This window comes from Psittacula echo (genome assembly GCF_963264785.1).
Source record: "Psittacula echo genome assembly, chromosome: 19".
Classification (NCBI taxonomy): Eukaryota; Metazoa; Chordata; class Aves; order Psittaciformes; family Psittacidae; genus Psittacula; species Psittacula echo.
This window is the reverse complement of record NC_137755.1, coordinates 3,843,388-3,861,914: the sequence shown is the minus strand read 5'-3', so window position 1 is coordinate 3,861,914 and position 18,527 is coordinate 3,843,388. Positions and strand designations below refer to the sequence as shown.

At 52.0% G+C, this 18,527-nt stretch overlaps 1 protein-coding gene across 1 annotated transcript in view; it reads left to right on the top strand.

Annotated features, from left to right (window-relative positions):
* LOC308228559 (olfactory receptor 14C36-like) overlaps window positions 1-18,527 on the top strand; it is a gene marked incomplete at both ends in the record, with an annotated part of 48,615 nt that overhangs the window by 6,227 nt on the left and 23,861 nt on the right. The window contains one exon of the mRNA XM_080631939.1: window positions 16,996-17,106. Coding sequence (XP_080488065.1) covers window positions 16,996-17,106 — 111 coding nt within the window. The remainder of the gene's footprint in view (window positions 1-16,995; window positions 17,107-18,527) is intronic.

Sequence of the window (18,527 nt, the reverse complement as noted above, 5' to 3'; positions counted from 1 at the left end):
GAGAATCATGGAATCCCAGACTGGGTTGGGCTGGAAGGGACTTTAAAACTCATCCAGGTCCAGCCCCTGCCACTGGCAGGGACACCTTCCACTAGAGCAGCTTGCTCCAAGGCCCTGTGTCTTTATGCACTCCCGGAGTATCCCGGGGATACCCCTACAGAATCCCAGAGAATGCCTACAGAACCTCCAGAGTATCCATGGGCCCAAAATGAGCTCATGCATCACAATGAACATGGGGACATTGGGAACTCAGGGGTGGCTGATTATGGAACTCCCCGTGTTCACGTGTGCGAGGCCACGGAACCCCATGGAACCCTTCAGTGGAGGCACCGGGAGACAACAGCTGCCTCATGGAACACAAGCTACCAGTGGAGGAGGCAAGAGCAGCTCCTCTGGTGGTTCCTGTCTTGGTGTGTGAAAGCCGGTGACACCTGTGGACACAGGAGCATGGAACGAGGTGGGTGGCGATGGCGATCTTGGGGTGCTTTAGGAGTTGCCAAGAACACCTCAAGTGACTTCCCCAGAGTGGCTGCTTCGGACTCGGTGTGTGAGTTGTGCTGGCTGAGCCGGCAGCGGAGCACTGAAGCTGCCTTAAATCCTGGGATCTGGCCTCATTTCTTGTGGAGAGAAGAAGGGCCTGTGGGGATGGCACAAGGGGGAAGGGCTTTAATCTGACAGAGAGGAGATTGAGGTGAGATCTTAGAAGTTGTTCCCTATGAGGGTGATGGGACACTGGCCCAGGGTCCCCAGAGAAACTGTGGCTGCCCCATCCCTGGCAGTGTTCAAGGCCAGGTTGGCTGGGGCTTGGAGCGAGCTGCTCTTGTGGAAGGTGTCCGTGCCTATGGCAGGGATTGGAGCTGGATGAATTTAAGGTTCCTCCGAACCCAAACCATTGCGTGCTTCTGTGACATCTTCAAGTCCTCAGTACTGCTGGGTGGCAGAAGCTGCCCCTCAGGAGCTGTGCACTGTAGGGATTGGTGCATGGACGGGAAGCTGCTAGGAGGGACAGGAACCAGCTGACCCTGGGGAGATGCTTGGGCAGCAGATATAAGGAATTCTAACTGCGCAATAAATCGTTGATGACCCGCATTCCGTGAATGCTCTATGTCTTGACCCTAGTTCGGAGGGAACTAGTGCTTCCGTCCCTCACCACACGAGTAGCGAGAAACTACAAGTGGTGACCCCGACGTGATAGCGATGGATGTGAGCCACGTGCTACAGGTACTGGAGGCCCTCGCGCAGCAAGCTGGGTTGCCGAAGGCGATATACTTGGGGCCAGCGGGCCACTGCATCCAATGGTTCGGAGGCCGGGGGACGGTGGAGGCCCCCGTGGACGTATTAGATACCTCCCGATGGGGATGGATCCGCCAAGAGCTTTTGGAAGCGGTCTTGGCTGGGGAAAAGAAAGCAGGAGATCTAGGGGAGACGTGGGGTGCCATTGAGAAAGTTGTCTCCAGGAGAGGAGCTGCTGGAGCGGCTGCGGGACACGGAGGCGCTGCGAGTGGAGGAGCCGCGGCTGCAGACCTTTGCGCAGGAGCTGTGGAGGAAGGTGCCCCGGGAGGCGCGGCCGGAGCCGCCGGGCCGCGCGGCCGAGCGGGCAGCGCTGGAGCTGCAGCGCGACTGCCAGAAACGGCAGCCGCGGCAACAGCAACAACGGCAGCAGCAAGGAAACGGGAAGTGGAGCGTTGTGAGCCCTGGTAACACTCCCCTTTGTGCGACAGGGCAGGGGACAGGGGGGTTCCCCACACCGAGCGACAGCAACCCTCAAAGCCTACGCTGGGGGAATCCTCCCTACTAAGGACATTGTCTTTATTCTTGGCTACCAGGCCGGAGTGTTCAGTTTGTTTTTGATTTTCTAGGAAAAAACAAACAAACAAACAAACAAAAAAAAGCCCCACAGCAATTTAATGTACCCTTACAGCCTTTTGAAAACGTTGTGTGAGTGCCGTGGCGGACTGTGGACTTGGGACCCCATCTGCAACTCATTTGATAGTTTCTCTGTGATCCACATGTACTAGAGGTTGGCAAATATAAGTATATCCATCTTTCTATTAGCCCTTGGAGACTTCTTATGGATATTGCTGACCGCTTTGTTGCCTTTGCGTAGGCTTAGTGACCTGGTGCAGGAACGTCACGGCGACCAGCCCTGGGCCGCTCGGGCCATAAGCTCACTAACACCAATGTGGTGGATGGCAAATGGCGTTTATTGCTTGATGGCACGGTGTTATATAGCTTTGGTTTACAACGTCACATCCGTCTGCTTACATCATAAATCAAGTGCTATTGGCTACTAGGAGAGGGGCCCTATCTTTCCGTACAGCGCGATATCTTCCGATCGTCAGACCCTGGCTACCCACATTTCCCCCCTCCCTATGCATAAGTATATAACCTAAACAATAAGTTTAAAGAACACTAAGAACACTATATCAAAAAGGAATCTTATTTAGATTGCACACCTTAAAATAAGTCTACGCTATAAAGCACACTCCTGAGTAAAGACAGAAGGCACATTAGGTAGTAGATAATGAAGAGGTATACTGAAAGAACGAGGTAGAGTTAAAGGTAACTAAAAAGACAAGATCTCTGTGATAAAGTTGAACTTGAACCTATATGCTCTGTAGCTCCGAAAGGCATCACTGCTGTGTGAGGTGACAGACTCAACCCTAGCGGGCGTCCCCGCGCAGGTAACGTTGACCTGACCGTGATGAGTTTATGTTCCCTTCACTCAGCGCGAGGTTCAGGTGTTTCAATTGTTTTAAAAAGTGCACACCTGTTACCACGTAGGGGGCCAGTCTACGCGGTAAGAGGAAATGACAGTGACTAAAAAGGTCTCCCAGAGGTTCAGATTTGTCCGAACAGCTAAAGTGAAACATAATAACTTGAGGTATCATTAACTAAAGACAGTACTAAAGTAATTGTCGACGTTCTACGAGCATAATATTAACCGTTTCTAACCGGCTCTTAACAAATGATACAAGCTTATTCAATATACAGGGTCCGAAGATCAGAGCTAGGAGAATTATTATGATTGGTCCCATCAGGGTAGATATTAAGGAAGTCAACCATGGCGATTGGGTAAACCAGGATGTATACCAACTTTGCAGTGCTTCTCGTTCCCGTCTTCGTTTTTCCAAACCCTCTCGTAACTTTGCCATGGTGTCTCTTACCACTCCAGTATGGTCCGCATATACGCAACATTCTTCTTTCAATGCAGCACACACTCCTCCTTGTTGAAGAAACATCAGATCTAGACCTCTACGGTTCTGTAGCACTACTTCAGATAATGATCTAACTGATTGCTCTAATGCAGTTATAGATTGTTCGATTCTGGCTAGATCCTCATCGACGGCCATTCTCAAAGCGTGAAATTCTGAACTCTGTTGCACTAAAGATGTTACGCCTGTACCTAATCCTGCACCTCCTACTAATAGTAGGGTGGCTATTGTTATAGCTGTAAGGGGTTCTCGTTTTAACAAATGGTGCTCCGGGGTAAGATGTGAGCGATAAACAAATTCTTCAGGATGGTAAATTATCTTGGGAATTATAGACACTTGGACACAGTATTCCGCCAATTTGTTAAAGTTGTCTAAGGATAAACAGGGTGTGACTCCAATAATAGAACAGATCCATTTAGCATTGGTGACTGGTATTAACCATTTTGCTGAGATATTATCCTGTATCTTACTGACACACAACTGTTGTTTGTTGTCTGGGACAGCACCCAGACATACACCGCTTCCTACTACCTGTGCTAGTGTTATGCTTTGTTTTTCCATCTCCCATGTACATTGGGGCGGATTTGTACCATTTGCTAGAATAGGTATGTCACTTACTCCTACAGCCTCATAAAAGGGTGGTTTTATTCCATAGCATAGCCAGCAATGCTCTGTAAAGTTCGGATGGGTCTTGTTTAATACTCGATAGCTGGCCTGCATCATTCCCCAGAGAGGATCTTCATAAGGAATTGTATTGGTGTGTGGTCTCACTGTGTTACATATTACTGTGGATGCGGTGCTAAATTTTGCTGTAGGTACATCAGGTTCAGTTAGTTTTCTGACTATATGATTTTGACCGGGGGTTGGTAGGAGTGTTTTACCAGCAAATGTTAGTTTAGGGTGTACTGGGAATGGATCAGCCGGAATCAATGTTTTTTGGATACGAATGCGGGCGCCTCTATCTTTTCCTGTTTGATAATATCGAACTCCCCACATCTTTCCCAAGAGCCAACTTGGATGTTGAGGATTACTTACATTCAAATAGAGGTGCTTGCAATAATTTGTACCATAAAATGCCGGCATGGCGTAAAGAGAGTAAGGTTCTTCACCTCTATTTATAGGTGGGGGTTTACACCCATAAGGAGCCCAGGATACCCACTCATTCGCTTTCTCCTCCCCCTCCTGTTCCTGCTTGCTTGTTAAAGCTGGCTTTTCCTCCCCGTTCCCGCCAAAGATGTCCTCGCCCCGCCCCCCGCCTTTGCGCTCGGCGCCATCTTGGGGTGCATAGGGTGGAGGCCCAGCCCAGCCTGCTGTGGCCTCAGCATTCCGTGCAGCATTTCTTGCTTCCTCGGCCAGCCCACCCCAAAAAGATTCTGCATTTGTCCGTTGGTTAGAAGACGTGTCGGGGTTCGAGAGTTGGGGGGGGGTGTCGCCCTCCCGAGATACAGCAGGCTCAGGAGAGCCGGGAATGTCAGGGAGGGGAATGTCAGGGGGGTGTGGACTCTGCGTGGCTGCTCCAATCCCCAGTTTTGGGGTGTCTCGGAGGCAGGATTTCGCAGCCTGCCAGGTTTCCTGCTCATGTATGGCTTTCCGCAGGGCCTGCATAACTTTCCCCCATGATTTAAGGCTCTTGCCAGAGCCCGAGGATATAGTCTCCTCAGCTAAGGCTTTGGTGCATTTATCCCACACCTCCGGGTGGAGAATATCCACCGGCTGCTCGACGACCCCGAGCTGTAAAAGCCTCGCTACTGCGAGAGTAAAATCTTTGGGCTTACAACTAATACCCCATTGTTTATGTATTTCGGATACGACCTTCACAATGGACTCCATCCTCCTTGTGGGTCTGGGAGCGTCCTCCCCGCCGGGCTACTCTCGCTGCTCCGGCCGACGTTCACCCGTCCAGGCGATGTTCCCGGGTTTCGGCACCACTTGTTGCCTTCGCGTAGACTTAGCGACCTGGTTCAGGAACGACACGGCGACCAGCCCTGGGCCGCTCGGGCCATAAGCTCACTAACACCAATGTGGTGGACGGCAAATGGCGTTTATTGCTTGATGGCACGGTGTTATATAGCTTTGGTTTACAACGTCACATCCGTCTGCTTACATCATAAATCAAGTGCTATTGGCTACTAGGAGAGGGGCCCTATCTTTCCGTACAGCGCGATATCTTCCGATCGTCAGACCCTGGCTACCCACACCAGTCAGCTGATCGGAGCTAGCACAGCTAGAGCCGGAGCCGGCACGCTGCAGAGACCACGAGGGTCAGAAGAGATTAGGAAAATCAGAGGGGACAGCGCAGAGACATCGCGATTCCCGACATCTCCCGATCCCCGAAGCCCCAGCAGCCCTTGCGAGAGAGCGGCTGACGTGGCAGGGGGCGTTCCCACAGTAACGGCGACCGCACCCCTGCCCCTTGCCTTGAAAGAGCCTCTGAGAGGGCACCAGGTACAGGGAGGAACAAGCCGGTCGTGTTGTGAGCCCTGTTGCTGGTGTCCCAGACTGCTGACCAATATGGTCGCCTCCAGAAGGAGAGCTTGCAGTAAGGAGACTGTAGCAACTCAGACAGAGACCCTGCCCCAAACCGTGGCTGTTCAGGTCTCTGGCTGTAGGGAGTGCCAGAGCCTGCTGCTGCCGAGGGAGGGAGGCCAGCATTTCACCTGTGTGAGGTGTGAGCAGGTAGAAGATCTGCTTAGCTTGGTGGCAGAACTTAAGGAGGAGGTCGAGACGCTGAGGACCATCAGGGAGTGTGAAAGGGAGATCGACTGGTGGAGTAACTCCTTAGCATGCCAGCAGGAACGGTTCCAGGGAGATACCCCCCAAAAGGGGATGGACCCCCTGTCCTCTCAGACAGAGGGGGATGGCCCAAGACAGCCCCTGCCCTGTAGCTGTCGCGCAGAGGTAAGGGACCAAAAAGACGATGAGGGCTGGAAGCAAGTTCCAGTTCGGAACCGTGGGCAACCTTCCTCCCTTCCTGCCCTGCTTCCCCAGGTGCCCCTCTGTAATAGGTTTGAGGCCCTGGATCTTGCTGGAGAGGTAAGTGAGGATGTGGTGCAAGGCCAGACTACAAGGTCACATAAGAAAAGGCGGTTGACTTCACGACTCAAGACTGCCTCTGACAAGAAAGAAAGAAAGGTCATTGTCTTAGGCGATTCCCTTCTGAGAGGAACAGAGGGCCCGATATGCAGAGTTGACCCTCATCATAGGGAAGCGTGTAGTCTGCCTGGAGCCCCGATCAGGGATATCACCAGGGCGCTCCCCAGCCTGGTGCACCCGACAGACTACTACCCGCTGCTGGTCTTCCAGACAGGTGGGGGGGAAGCTGCTTCCCGCAGTCTGAGGGGGATGAAGAAAGACTACAGGGCCTTGGGGCGGATGGTGAAAGAGTCTGGGGCTCAAGTGATCTTCTCCTCACTTCTTCCATCTTCCGGTGATGATGTGGGATTGAATGGGAAAATTCAGTCCATAAACAATTGGCTACGAGACTGGTGCTGCAGGCAGGGCTTTGGATTCTTTGATAACAGCTGGTTTTATAAGGCTCCAGTCCGGATGATGGCATGTGGGAAAGGTTTAACTCACCGAGGCAAAAGGATGCTGGGGCATGAATTAGCAGGGCTCATTTGGAGAGCTTTAAACTAGATTCGAAGGGGGATGGGGTTGTAGTTGGGCTTGCCCCAGTGGGGCAGCACTCTAGGATTGATGAAGACTGGGAGGCCTCCTATAATCCTAGGGTGGAATCGGTGAGCTCAGCTCCCTCCTTGAAATGCCTGTACACCAATGCGTGCAGCATGGGAAATACGCAGGAGGAGTTGGAGACCTGTGTTAAGTCAGGAGATTATGATCTGGTGGCAATTACAGAGACGTGGTGGGACAGCTCACATGACTGGAATATACTCATGGAGGGCTATGTCCTTTTCAGGAAAGACAGGCCAGCCAGGCGGGGTGGTGGGGTTGCTCTTTATGTGCGAGACCAGCTGCAATGTACTGAGTTCTGTCCAGGGGCAGAGGACGAGCGAGTTGAGAGTCTGTGAGTGAGAATTAAGGGGCAGGCTGGCAGGGGTGATACTGTTGTGGGTGTCTGTTACAGGCCACCAGATCAGGGTGAGGAAGTTGACGAGGCCTTCTACAGGCAGCTGAGAGCGGCCTCACAGTCACAGGCCCTGGTCGTCATGGGGGATTTTAACTTCCCTGATGTTTGCTGGAAGGACTACTCAGCAACCCAGCCACAGTCCAGGAGGTTCCTCCAGTGTATGGATGATAACTTCCTCATGCAAATGGTGGATGAGCCAACCAGGAGAGGAGCGCTGCTGGATCTCATCCTCACTAACAAGGAGGGGCTGGTCGAAGCAGTAAAGGTTGAGGGCTGCCTTGGTTGCAGCGACCACGAGATGGTGGAATTCAGGATCTTGTGTGGTAGGACCAGTAGAATAGCAAGTAGAATTGCAACCCTGGACTTCAGCAGGGCAAACTTTGGCCTTTTCAAGCAATTGCTAGGGGAAATCCCATGGGCAAGGCTGCTTGAAGGTAAAGGGGCCCAAGATAGTTGGTTGACATTCAAGAATTGCTTATTCCAAGCTCAAGAGCAGAGCATCCCGACACGTAGGAAGTGAAGGAAGAGGGCCAGGAGACCTGCGTGGCTAAATAAGGAACTGCTGGGTATGCTCAAGTGGAAGAGTTTATAGGTCATGGAAGGAGGGGCTGGCCACTTGGGAGGAATATAAGGCTGCTGCTAGAGGATGTAGGAAAGCAGCTAGGATGGCTAAGGCCTCCTTAGAATTAAATCTGGCAAGAGGGGTCAAGGACAGCAGAAAGAGCTTTTTCAAATACATAGCTGATAAAACTAACACCAGAGGCAAGGTTGGCCCACTGGTGAACGGGATGGGTGCCCTGGTGACAGAAGATACAGAGATGTCAGAGTTATTGAATGCCTTCTTTGTCTCTGTCTACTCTGCCGGAGGCAGTCCTGAAGAGCCCTGTACTCCTGAGACCTCAGATGAAGTCAGGTCACTGGAGCAGTTTGCCTTAGTCGACGAGGAATGGGTTAGAGACCAGCTGAGCAATCTGGACATCCATAAATCCATGGGTCCAGATGGGATGCACCCGCGGGTGCTGAGGGAACTGGCGGAAGTCATTGCTAGGCCACTCTCCATCATCTTTACCAAGTCTTGGGAAACGGGAGAGGTGCCTGAGGACTGGAGGAAAGCAAATGTCACTCCAGTCTTCAAAAAGGGCAAGAAGGAGGACCCGGGTAACTATAGACCGGTCAGCCTCACCTCCATCCCTGGAAAAGTGATGGAACACCTTATCCTTGATGCCATCTTAAGGCATGTCAAGGATAAGAGGGTTATGAGGGGCAGTCAACATGGCTTTACCAAGGGGAAGTCATGCTTGACCAACCTCATAGCCTTTTATGAGGAAATAACACGGTGGGTGGATGGATGATGGCAGAGCGGTGGATGTGGTCTACCTTGACTTCAGCAAATCATTTGACACAGTCTCCCACAGCATCCTCATAGCTAAACTGAGGAAGTGTGGTCTGAATGATCAGGTGGTGAGGTGGACTGCAAACTGGCTGAAGGAGAGAAGCCAGAGAGTTGTAGCCTATGGGGCGGAGTCTAGTTGGAGGCCTGTGTCTAGTGGAGTGCCTCAAGGGTCAGTACTGGGACCAGTATTATTTAATATATTCATCAATGATTTAGATGAGGGAACTGAGTGTACTGTCAGCAAGTTTGCTGATGACACTAAGCTGGGAGGAGTGGCTGACACGCCAGAAGGCTGTGCTGCCATCCAGCGAGACCTGGACAGGCTGGAGAGTTGGGCAGGGAGAAACTTGATGAAATATAACAAGGGAAAGTGTAGAGTCCTGCATCTGGGCAGGAACAACCCCAGGTTCCAGTATAGGTTGGGGAACGACCTGTTAGAGAGTAGTGTAGGGGAGAGGGACCTGGGGGTCCTAGTGGACGGCAGGATGACCATGAGCCAGCACTGTGCCCTTGTGGCCAAGAAGGCCAATGGCATCCTGGGGTGTATTAGAAGGGGGGTGGTCAGTAGGTCGAGAGAGGTCCTCCTTCCCCTCTACTCTGCCCTGGTGAGACCGCACCTGGAATATTGTGTCCAGTTCTGGGCCCCTCAGTTCAAGAAGGACAGGGACCTTCTGGAGAGAGTCCAGCGCAGGGCGACAAAGATGATTAAGGGAGTGGAGCATCTCCCTTATGAGGAAAGGCTGAGGGAGCTGGGTCTCTATAGTTTGGAGAAGAGGAGACTGCGGGGGGACCTTATTAGTGTCTATAAATATATAAAGGGGGAGTGTCATGAGGATGGAGCCAGGCTCTTCTCAATGGCAAACAGTGATAAGACAAGGGGTAATGGGTATAAACTGGAACACAAGAGGTTCCACTTAAACTTGAGAAGAAACTTCTTCTCAGTGAGGGTGACGGAGCACTGGAACAGGCTGCCCAGGGAGGTTGTGGAGTCTCCTTCTCTGGAGACATTCAAAACCCGCCTGGACACATTCCCGTGTAACCTTACCTAGGTGTTCGTGCTCTGGCAGGGGGATTGGACTAGATGATCTTTTGAGGTCCCTTCCAATCTCTAACATACTGTGATACTGTGATACCACTTCTTCCGATGTAGGCTGGCCACCTGCATTGGAACGAGTGTGCATTTTGGTCAGTGTAAAAGCCCAAGGCTCATGCGATGTGGGGGAGGCAGAGCCTCTGGGGACGCCTGCTGAAGTTGAGCCTGCCACCTCACACTGCGATGATGCTGCTTGGAACTGATTTTTGATTGTCTTCACAGGGTCCTTACGCCACGTTGCGTGTAGTAGGAGAGGTGATTGACTGGGTTTTGTGTTTCAAATATTGTAATTGTATAGAGTTTGCTTGTGGGATCCCATATGTGTGTGTGTGTGTGTGTGTGTGTTGAGGGCGGACAGTGTTCTGTATATTTTTTGTTGTTGGGTTTGTGTAAAAGTTTTAATGGGTAGCAGATTAACATTTTGGACAAGAAAGGGTTAATGCAAGGTGCTGTTGCTGGCAGGTATTTATGGCTGCTGCTAAGCAGGCAGGCAGCTGTAGCTTCACATTCCTTTCCCATCAGGATGTCTTTGAATCACTTTAACCCAACTCCTTCTCAAGAGCTGATAGCCTGGGAGAGGGGGTATGTTTGTGTCCTCCTACCTACAGGTGCATGGCAGCTGCCTGCAAAGTTTGTCAAGCCTTGCCATGAGCTGGACAGACAAGTGGAGGAACCCGATGCCTCAGCTACAGGAGCTGACAGTGAATACCCCGAGCAGAATGAGATAGAGGAGGAGAAAAATGAATGATTGCAGGACATCACTTGGGGGCAACTGAAAAGTAACAACTCGAATATGTGTGCTTGTAACGTAGCTATTATTAGAGGCTGTGATTTTGTGTATAAAACCACCTGTATTTACTAGCCAGTTGCTAATGAGAAACTATACCTTGTATTGTGTTGATTTGTTACTTGTAAAAGAGATGTTAGAGCATGCAAATTTGCAGCAGCTGCTAGAAAATGCTAAGACAAAAGCTAGAAAGATTCTAATACAATGGTAGTGTTATAAAGCAGGTAATGGAACAAATTAAGAGGGAGGGAGAACTCCACTGGCAAGAAAGTTCTTTGGCTGGTTTCTCACTGCCATCAGCATTTTCAACATGCTGTTGTAACCTGTAATAGTTACTCTGGTAATGTCAATCTGTGTGTGCTTAGCCACAATACCAACTTGTTACTGGATGAAGCAGGTGAAACTCTGCATTGACAACAAGGTACAAGAACTGAGGTTGACCAAATGCCTGCTGCCACAGTCAAGGGCAAGACTGGGTTGGCCTCTGTGTTTGCCACCAAGAAGAACCTTTAGCTCCGCTGCTGGCTGCAACCCAGCAGGCGTGGAGCGGTGGGGACACATGCCATGCCAGACCTTGATGTGAGGGGATGGCCTCCCCTGTTATCAGAGAGCCATCCAGGAGAAAAATGGCAGACCCAGCAGCCTGTGATTGGCCTATGTTGAAGAAATATGGAAACATGCTAAGATCTTACACATGGTGTATGAGGATGGGCAAGCCTTTTGGCTGGACAATTTGTTAGGTGAATGGGGACTGACAGGTTGGCTGGTTGCTCCAGTAAAAGGTGGACTAATGGTGTTTATTGTCATTTTAACGATTTTGATTTTGTTTCTGTATATTTTTATTACGTGTGTTAGTTTTATTTGTATTAGTAGCAAGTTATATGTTGCGGTGTGTGATATCTATGGTTAAGAAACATCCGTCTGGTTTGCTCAAAAACAAAAAGAGGGAATTGTGGAGTCGCTAAGGGATGGTGGACATTTTGTGACCAACCCAGACGTCTTAACCTTAGGAGATGGTGGTTATGAAGAATACAGCTGAACAATCGACATGTGAGCAATCCCAGCAGTTTGGTCTTAGCCAAACTCTGAGTTAAGTTGCAAGGTCTGAATTCAAGTTACCCAGGCTGCAAGGCCTAGCCTTAGGTTACTAAAGGACAGTTACGTGCAGTAGAATAAGGAACCTGGCGTTTGCTCAAGGCTAACAAGATGTGGGAGCGGGATGGTGAAACTGCAAGTTATGTGAGAAAGGTAGCGAATGGATAATTTTAGCTAGCTTGTTATCTGCTTCAAAATGTGTGGACTGCACTTCTGAGCCAATCACAATCTATACTGGTTACGTCTAGCCAATAGCAGTTCGATTTCTGGAAGCATATACTGTAGCTACTGTGCTACGACAGTGGTCTGCGGACCCCATTAGCCATTGAGACTACGATGGAGTGTGCGCAAGTCCTTTTTCAGGCTTTGTCTGAGCGAGCTGCTGAAATTTGCCCAAAACACTGTAATAGTCATTCGCACATCCCTGGACTCCTAACTGAAGGTAACAATAGTGCAGACCGTGTTGCACAAGGTCTGCCAGTCCCTGACTGTTGCGCTCCAGTTTTTATGCGCTATTTACATGTCACGGTTGATACCTGTAGCAGTGTCATCTTGGCTACGGCACAACGCAAGCAAGACGCCAAAGCGGCCATTTTGCATTGGCGTGAGGTCATGGTGATTTTGGGAGTCCCTAGCCAGATCAAGACTGACAACGGCCCAGCATATTCAAGTCAACTGGTGGCCTCGTTTTTACGACAGTGGGGCATTGAGCATAAGACCGGTTGTCTTCATAACAGCACTGGCCAAGTTATCGTTGAACGTGCACACCGGACTCTGAAAGCTCGCCTTGTGTGTCTTGAGGCGGGGGAGTCCGTGCCCGGAGAAAATCCCGCAAGCCGTGTGCGCCGACTTTTGCTTTCTGCTCTGACTAGTTTAAATCAATTCTCGCGTGGATCAAGTGAACAATCCCCGATGAGCTCGCACTTTGCCCCACCTCTAGACAAACCCCCGTATCCACAGGTACGGGTGAAAGATCCGGAAAAGGGTAAGATAGGTCCATTTGCCCTACGTGCTCACGGGTGGGGCTATGCCTGTGTAGAGGGTGAGACTGGGCTACGCTGGGTACCGGCAAAATGGTTATTACCGTACTTGTAGTTGTGCCTGTAAGTTTGTATTTGAGCTATATTTCACAGGTGGTGACTGGCGCTGGGCTGTATCTGGGAGAGAGTGATGGAAAGAGGTGCGAAATGACATCCCTGGCCCTTGTGTGTCCAGATGACTTCACTCACGGATCCAGTCACAACGTGCCTTACGAACCTTGTAGCCGGCCGTTGAATATGACAACTCTCAGGCCGGAAACATCTGCGTCTAGGTCCCTTTAGGCTGACGCTCTGTGTTTATGTTTGTTTCTTTCTCGCTTGATTATGTAATACACACCGTGTGTGAATACTTAGTTGCACAAACCTTTCTTACTTGGTTAATTAGAGTTATGAGTTACGCACCATGTGTGAATACTTAGTTACACGAACCTTCCTTACTTAGTTAATTAGAGTTATAAGTTGTTATCTGGAATAGCTGTTAAAACCCTGAGTTTTCTAGTCTTGAGGCGGGGGAGATGTAGGGATTGGCGCACGGAAGATCACGTGATGTGAGGGAAGTTGCCAGGAGGGACAGGAACCAGCTGACTCTGGGGAGGTCCTTGGGCAACAGATACAAGGATTGTAACTGCGCAATAAATCGTTGTTGACCCGCATTCCGTGAATGCTCTATGTCTTGACCCTAGTTCGGAGGGAACTAGTGCTTCTGTCCCTCATCACACGAGTAGCGAGAAACTACATCACCCAGCTATCTTAAAAGCGTAAGCACACAGACACATTCATCCAGATGACAGAAGCTGGTGCTCACCCTTCCTATTCTGGAGTGAAACAACAGGAGGAGGAAGATTTTTCCTGTAGCAAGGCAAGCACACTACTGCACAGCTACTGAGCACCACTGTGGCCTAGGGAACACCATTCAAAAACAACCATAAAGGAAAGCAGACCAAAAAATTATGAAGGAAACACACAATTCTGAACCGGTTCACCACTTGTAAAAATTAGTCGAACAAAAGAAGCTGTTTCTTATCTCCTGGATAACAGCACTGGAACCAGATCCATATTCAGGTCAAACAGTTCACTTGGAAGTTCTGCACCATTCTTCATTTCTTTTAAAAAGGAAGAAGTCCCAACAACTTACTTTCTTAGCACAGGGAAAGTTCAACAACAGTTGTGCAAGGGAGCATTTGAAACCGATGGTTTGGGAGTCACAGCAGCAACGTGCTTGGCAGTAAACAACATGAATGCTTTCTGTCCTTTTCCTGCTTTCAAATCCATCTCCTACCAACCAAACCACAATCCCCACATGGCAGCACAGCAGCTGTGACAGACTTGACTGTGCTTGACAGGATTCACTGAATATTGTTGATACGCTGTCAGGAGGTGTGCAAGGATGGCTGCTTATTCTGAGCCAAACCCTTCAGGTGCCCTAAAAGAATCAACTGCCTTGAAAACAGAAGAGATTGGGAAAGAAAACAAACCCTGCTGCTGTTATTTTAAAAGGCAAGAGGAAAAGGATGAGCACCAGACAAAAATCAGGCAGCCCATGCCTTGGTGAAGGTCATCAGCACAACCACGGCCTGACTGGATTGCAGGAGCAGAACACGGCCTCACAGAGAAGAAGGCAATGCGGGCACTGTTTAACCCCCTTTTTCCTCCCGAATGGTCTCTTCCTGTTCACAACGGGCTCCGGTTCAGACAAGCTGTGTAAACCCTGTGCTCACCGGAGCGCGGAGCCAAAGCACCGCTGCTGCTGCTGCAGAGCCACGAGAGCTGATGGGCACTGCCCTTGTGCACAGCCTGCCGGCAGGGGGCAGCAGAGGAAGCTCAGCGCTGCACTGCCATGGCTCTGACAGCCCCGCAGAGCAGGGCTCAGGACAAGAGGAGCAAAAAGCTCTTTGGATGTTCCTGCTGGCGCTGCTCAGGCTGAAATGGAACCAACCGGGAAAGTTTGCTCCCCCCAAACCCATCCGTGCCTCCGGGATGCCAGGATTCTCTGACCCCCAACCTGGGGGGCAGTTGTGGGTCTGGGGGTCACTTGGGGGTCACTTGAGGGGCAGTTGTAGGTCGGGGGGGTGACTGGCTGGGCAGTTGCAGGTCTGGGGAGTCATTTGGGGGGCAGGAGTGGGTTTGGGGGTGACTGGGAGGTCACTGGAGGTGGAGGTGTAGGTCTGACGTGCCACTTGGGGGTCACTTGGGTTTGTTGTGCGTCTGGGTGGACACCTGGGGGGTCACTTGAATGACAGTTGTGGGTCTGCGGGTTTACTCAGGGGTCACTTAGGGGGCAGTTGTGGGTCTAGGGTGTCACTTGGGAGGCAGTTTTGAGTCTGGGGAGTCACTTGGGGGGGCAGTTGTTTGCCTGGGTGGTCACTTGGCAGGCAGATGTGGGTCTGGGGAGTCAATTTGGGGTCACTTGGGGGGCAGTTTTTGGCTCTATGGGGATATCTTTAGGGTCACTTGGGGGCAGTTGTGGTTCTGGAAGTCACTGGGGGGTCACTTGAGGGGCAGTTTTTGGTCTATGGAGTCAATTTGGAGTCACTTGGGGGGGCATTTGTGGGTCTGGAGGGTCACATGTGGGGCACTTGTGGGTCTGGGTGCTTACTTGGGGTAACTTGTGGGGCAGTTGTGGGTCTGGGGAGTCAATTTGGGGTCACTTGGGGAGCAGTTGTGTGTCTGGGTGGTCACTTCAGGTCTCTTGGGGGGCAGTTGTGGCTCTGGGTGGTCACATGGGGGGGGTCACTTGTGAGGCAGTTGTGGGTCTGGGGAGTCAATTTGGCATCACTTGGGGGACAGCTGTGGCTCGATGGGGGTCACGTGGGGGTCAATTTGGGGACAGTTGGGGGTCTAGGTGGTTACTTGGTGGTCATTTGGGGGCAGTTGTGGGTCTGCAGGGTCACTTCAGGGTCACTTGGGTCGCAGTGGTTGGTCTGGGGAGTCAATTTGGGGTCACATGGGGGGCAGTTGTGTGTCTGGGGGTCTCTGGGGGGTCACTTGGCAGGCAGATGTGGCTCGATGGGGGTCACTTGGGGGGTATTTGTGGGTCTGGGGAGTGTCATGGTTTAGCCCAGCCGGTAACTGAGAACCACACAGCCGCTCGCTCACTCTCCTTCCTCTCCCCCCACCTCCCTCTGACCTCCATCCCCACCCCCACCCCCCCCAGGCTCCAGAGGGAAGGGGAGGAGAATGAAAAGAATGTAACTGCCATGGGTTGAGATAAGAGCAGTCCAGTAACTAAGGGATAACTGAAACCCACTGCTGCTACCGCCAGTAACAATAATGGTGAGGGGAAGAACAAGGGGAGAGAATACAATTGCTCACCACTCACCGACCAATACCCAGCCTGCCCCGAGGAGGGATCTGGGCGTCACGAGTGACTCCCCCCAGTTTTCCCCTGGAGCGGCTGCGGGGTCTCTCTGCCCCCCTGCGGGATGGAGGGATGTGGGCAGGGGAGGGAAGGGCAGCGCAAGGGACGTGACCACGTTTGATGCCTACAGGAAAGCTGGAGGGGGATTCTTTACAAGGGTGTGTAGTGGTCAGACAAGTGGGAACGGCTTTAAGTTGACAGGGGGGTGAATAAGATAAAACCTTAGGAGGAAGTTCTTCCCTGTGAGCGATGTGGGACACTGTCACAGGCTGCCCAGAATGACATTCATTCGGCAGCGGGTCTTTCCTGGTTCAAGGCAAGCAGAGAGGCAGCTTTTCCTGGATTTACCACAGATTTAATAGAGATTGGATGAGAGGGAGAGAAATTCTATTGAATAAGGGTCAGGATGGAGAAAGTGCTCCCTGCTCATGGCAAGGTTGGAGTAAAAAAACCAATAAACCCCAGGTTTGCCAGATTTGGGAGGGATTTGGTCTGTGGTGACACCTAAAGCACCCCCAGAGCATCCTCAGGATGCCCAGAGCAACCCAGGGATGCCCCTAGAGATGCCCAGAGAGTGCCTGCAGCACCTCCAGAGCACCCCATGGACCCAGTCAGGGTTCATGCATCACAATGACCTTGGGGACATGGGGACCACAGGGGTGGCTGATTCTGGAACACTCCGTATTCAGGTGTGCGAGGCCACGGAACCCCACGGAACCCTTCAGGAAGCCCCTCTGGGTGCCCAGTGCCATGGGCATGATGCTGCCACCATCACAAAGCCCTGGGGGTCGCTGTGGAGACACCCATTGTGACGGGGCCCCCACGCTGAGCGTGGGCTATTGAAGGAGCCAGAGCCCTGCAGGAACCAGTGCAGAGGAGAGCCCTCCCTCGGAGGCTGCATCTCCTGTGCCTGCCCTGCGCATCCAGCAGCACGAGGCCGAGTGAAGCCGCTGCAGGGGCAGCAGCGCCGGGACCTGAAGGAGCAGCACAAGAAGCACCTCAAGAGGCTTTTGGCTCTGCATAAGCACCTGCAGCCAGGTGGGACCCCAGAACCCGGCACCCCAGGACCCAGCCCCCCCTGCACCCCAAAATCCCAGCGGGGAGCCCCGAATCCCCCAAACCCAAACCCTGCAGCTCCAAATCCGCCCCGGCTCAGCGTAGCTGCCAGGAGGTCCCTGAAAAAGGGGTGGTCTGAAAAGTGGGGTCCCCCCAGCACGTGCCCTGGGGTCCCCCAAATGCTGTGGGACCTCAAATCCACTGGGGGGACCCCAACATTGCTTTGGGTTCAGTAGTGAATTCAGGGTGTCGGGGGGCTTGGACCCTCCAAGAGTGGCACCCCAATAAAGGGCCCTGGAGGCAGCCAAAGCAATCGTGGTGCCCCCTAGAATCCTAGGGGACCCGAAATCTCCTTGAAGCAACAGACAAGCAGGCAGGACCCCCAAATGGGTGGCCTGTAGCACCTCCAAAGTGAACTGCACCCCACCATCACCATGGGCCCTGCCAAATGAACCTGAGGACGGAAAATCCTGGAGGGGCCCCACCAAACACCCCCACCCCCAACTGGGGGTGCCCCTAGAAAGCTGCTCCCCCCCCAAAAGCCACCCACCCCCAAATTGCTCCTTGTTGCCCCCAGATCACACCCTATGGGGCACCCCAACTCCCCCCCTCTGCTATCAGGGAGTCGTCAGGGCCAGCCCCAGAGTGGGGGTTGCCTAATTTGGGGTGTCCTTCTGAAAAAGACCAAGGAGGTCATGTGGGGGATGAGCAGGAGGTCATGTGGGGGATGAGCAGGAGCACCTGTGGCAGGGACTGGGAGCACTGGGAGGGACTGGGAAGGACTGGGAGCACCTGCAGCAGGTAGTGGGAGCGTTGGGAGGGATTGGGAGTTGAGCACAGCTGCAAGGGGGAAGACCTGCAGCAGGGACTGGGAACACTGGGATATTGAAACCCCAGCAGTATCTGGGGCCATAGTGGCCTATGTTGGTCTGTACTGGTGCAAACTGGTCCATACTGCTCCATACTGGGACGTGTAAATTTGCGGCCAACACCACGTTGGGTGGGAGCATTGATGTGCTGGTTTTTACTTGGTTTCTGACATTGCTCAGGTGGAACTTTGACATCATGTAGTGTTTCCAACACTGCTGTTGCTGCTTCCCCTACCTCTGTGAGGTATCTCATCTGATTAAGACATCATCTCTAGAATGGTACATTTTCACCTTCTGAGGAAGTGAGATCTCCTGTGGGTTTGTGGTGTTCATGGGAGGGAGCTGAGTCCCCTTCCAGCCCCAGGGCTACAATCCCGGGAGGAGATGCCTCAACTGAGTAGGCTGAATCCCTTCCTTCAGCAGGGGTAAAGGAGATCCCAGCCTGTCCTGACCTGCCTGTCCTCTCTGATGATGGGATAAGAAACTGGCTTCCTGCTGGAGTGGTTGTGTCACCATCCCTGGAGGTATATAAAA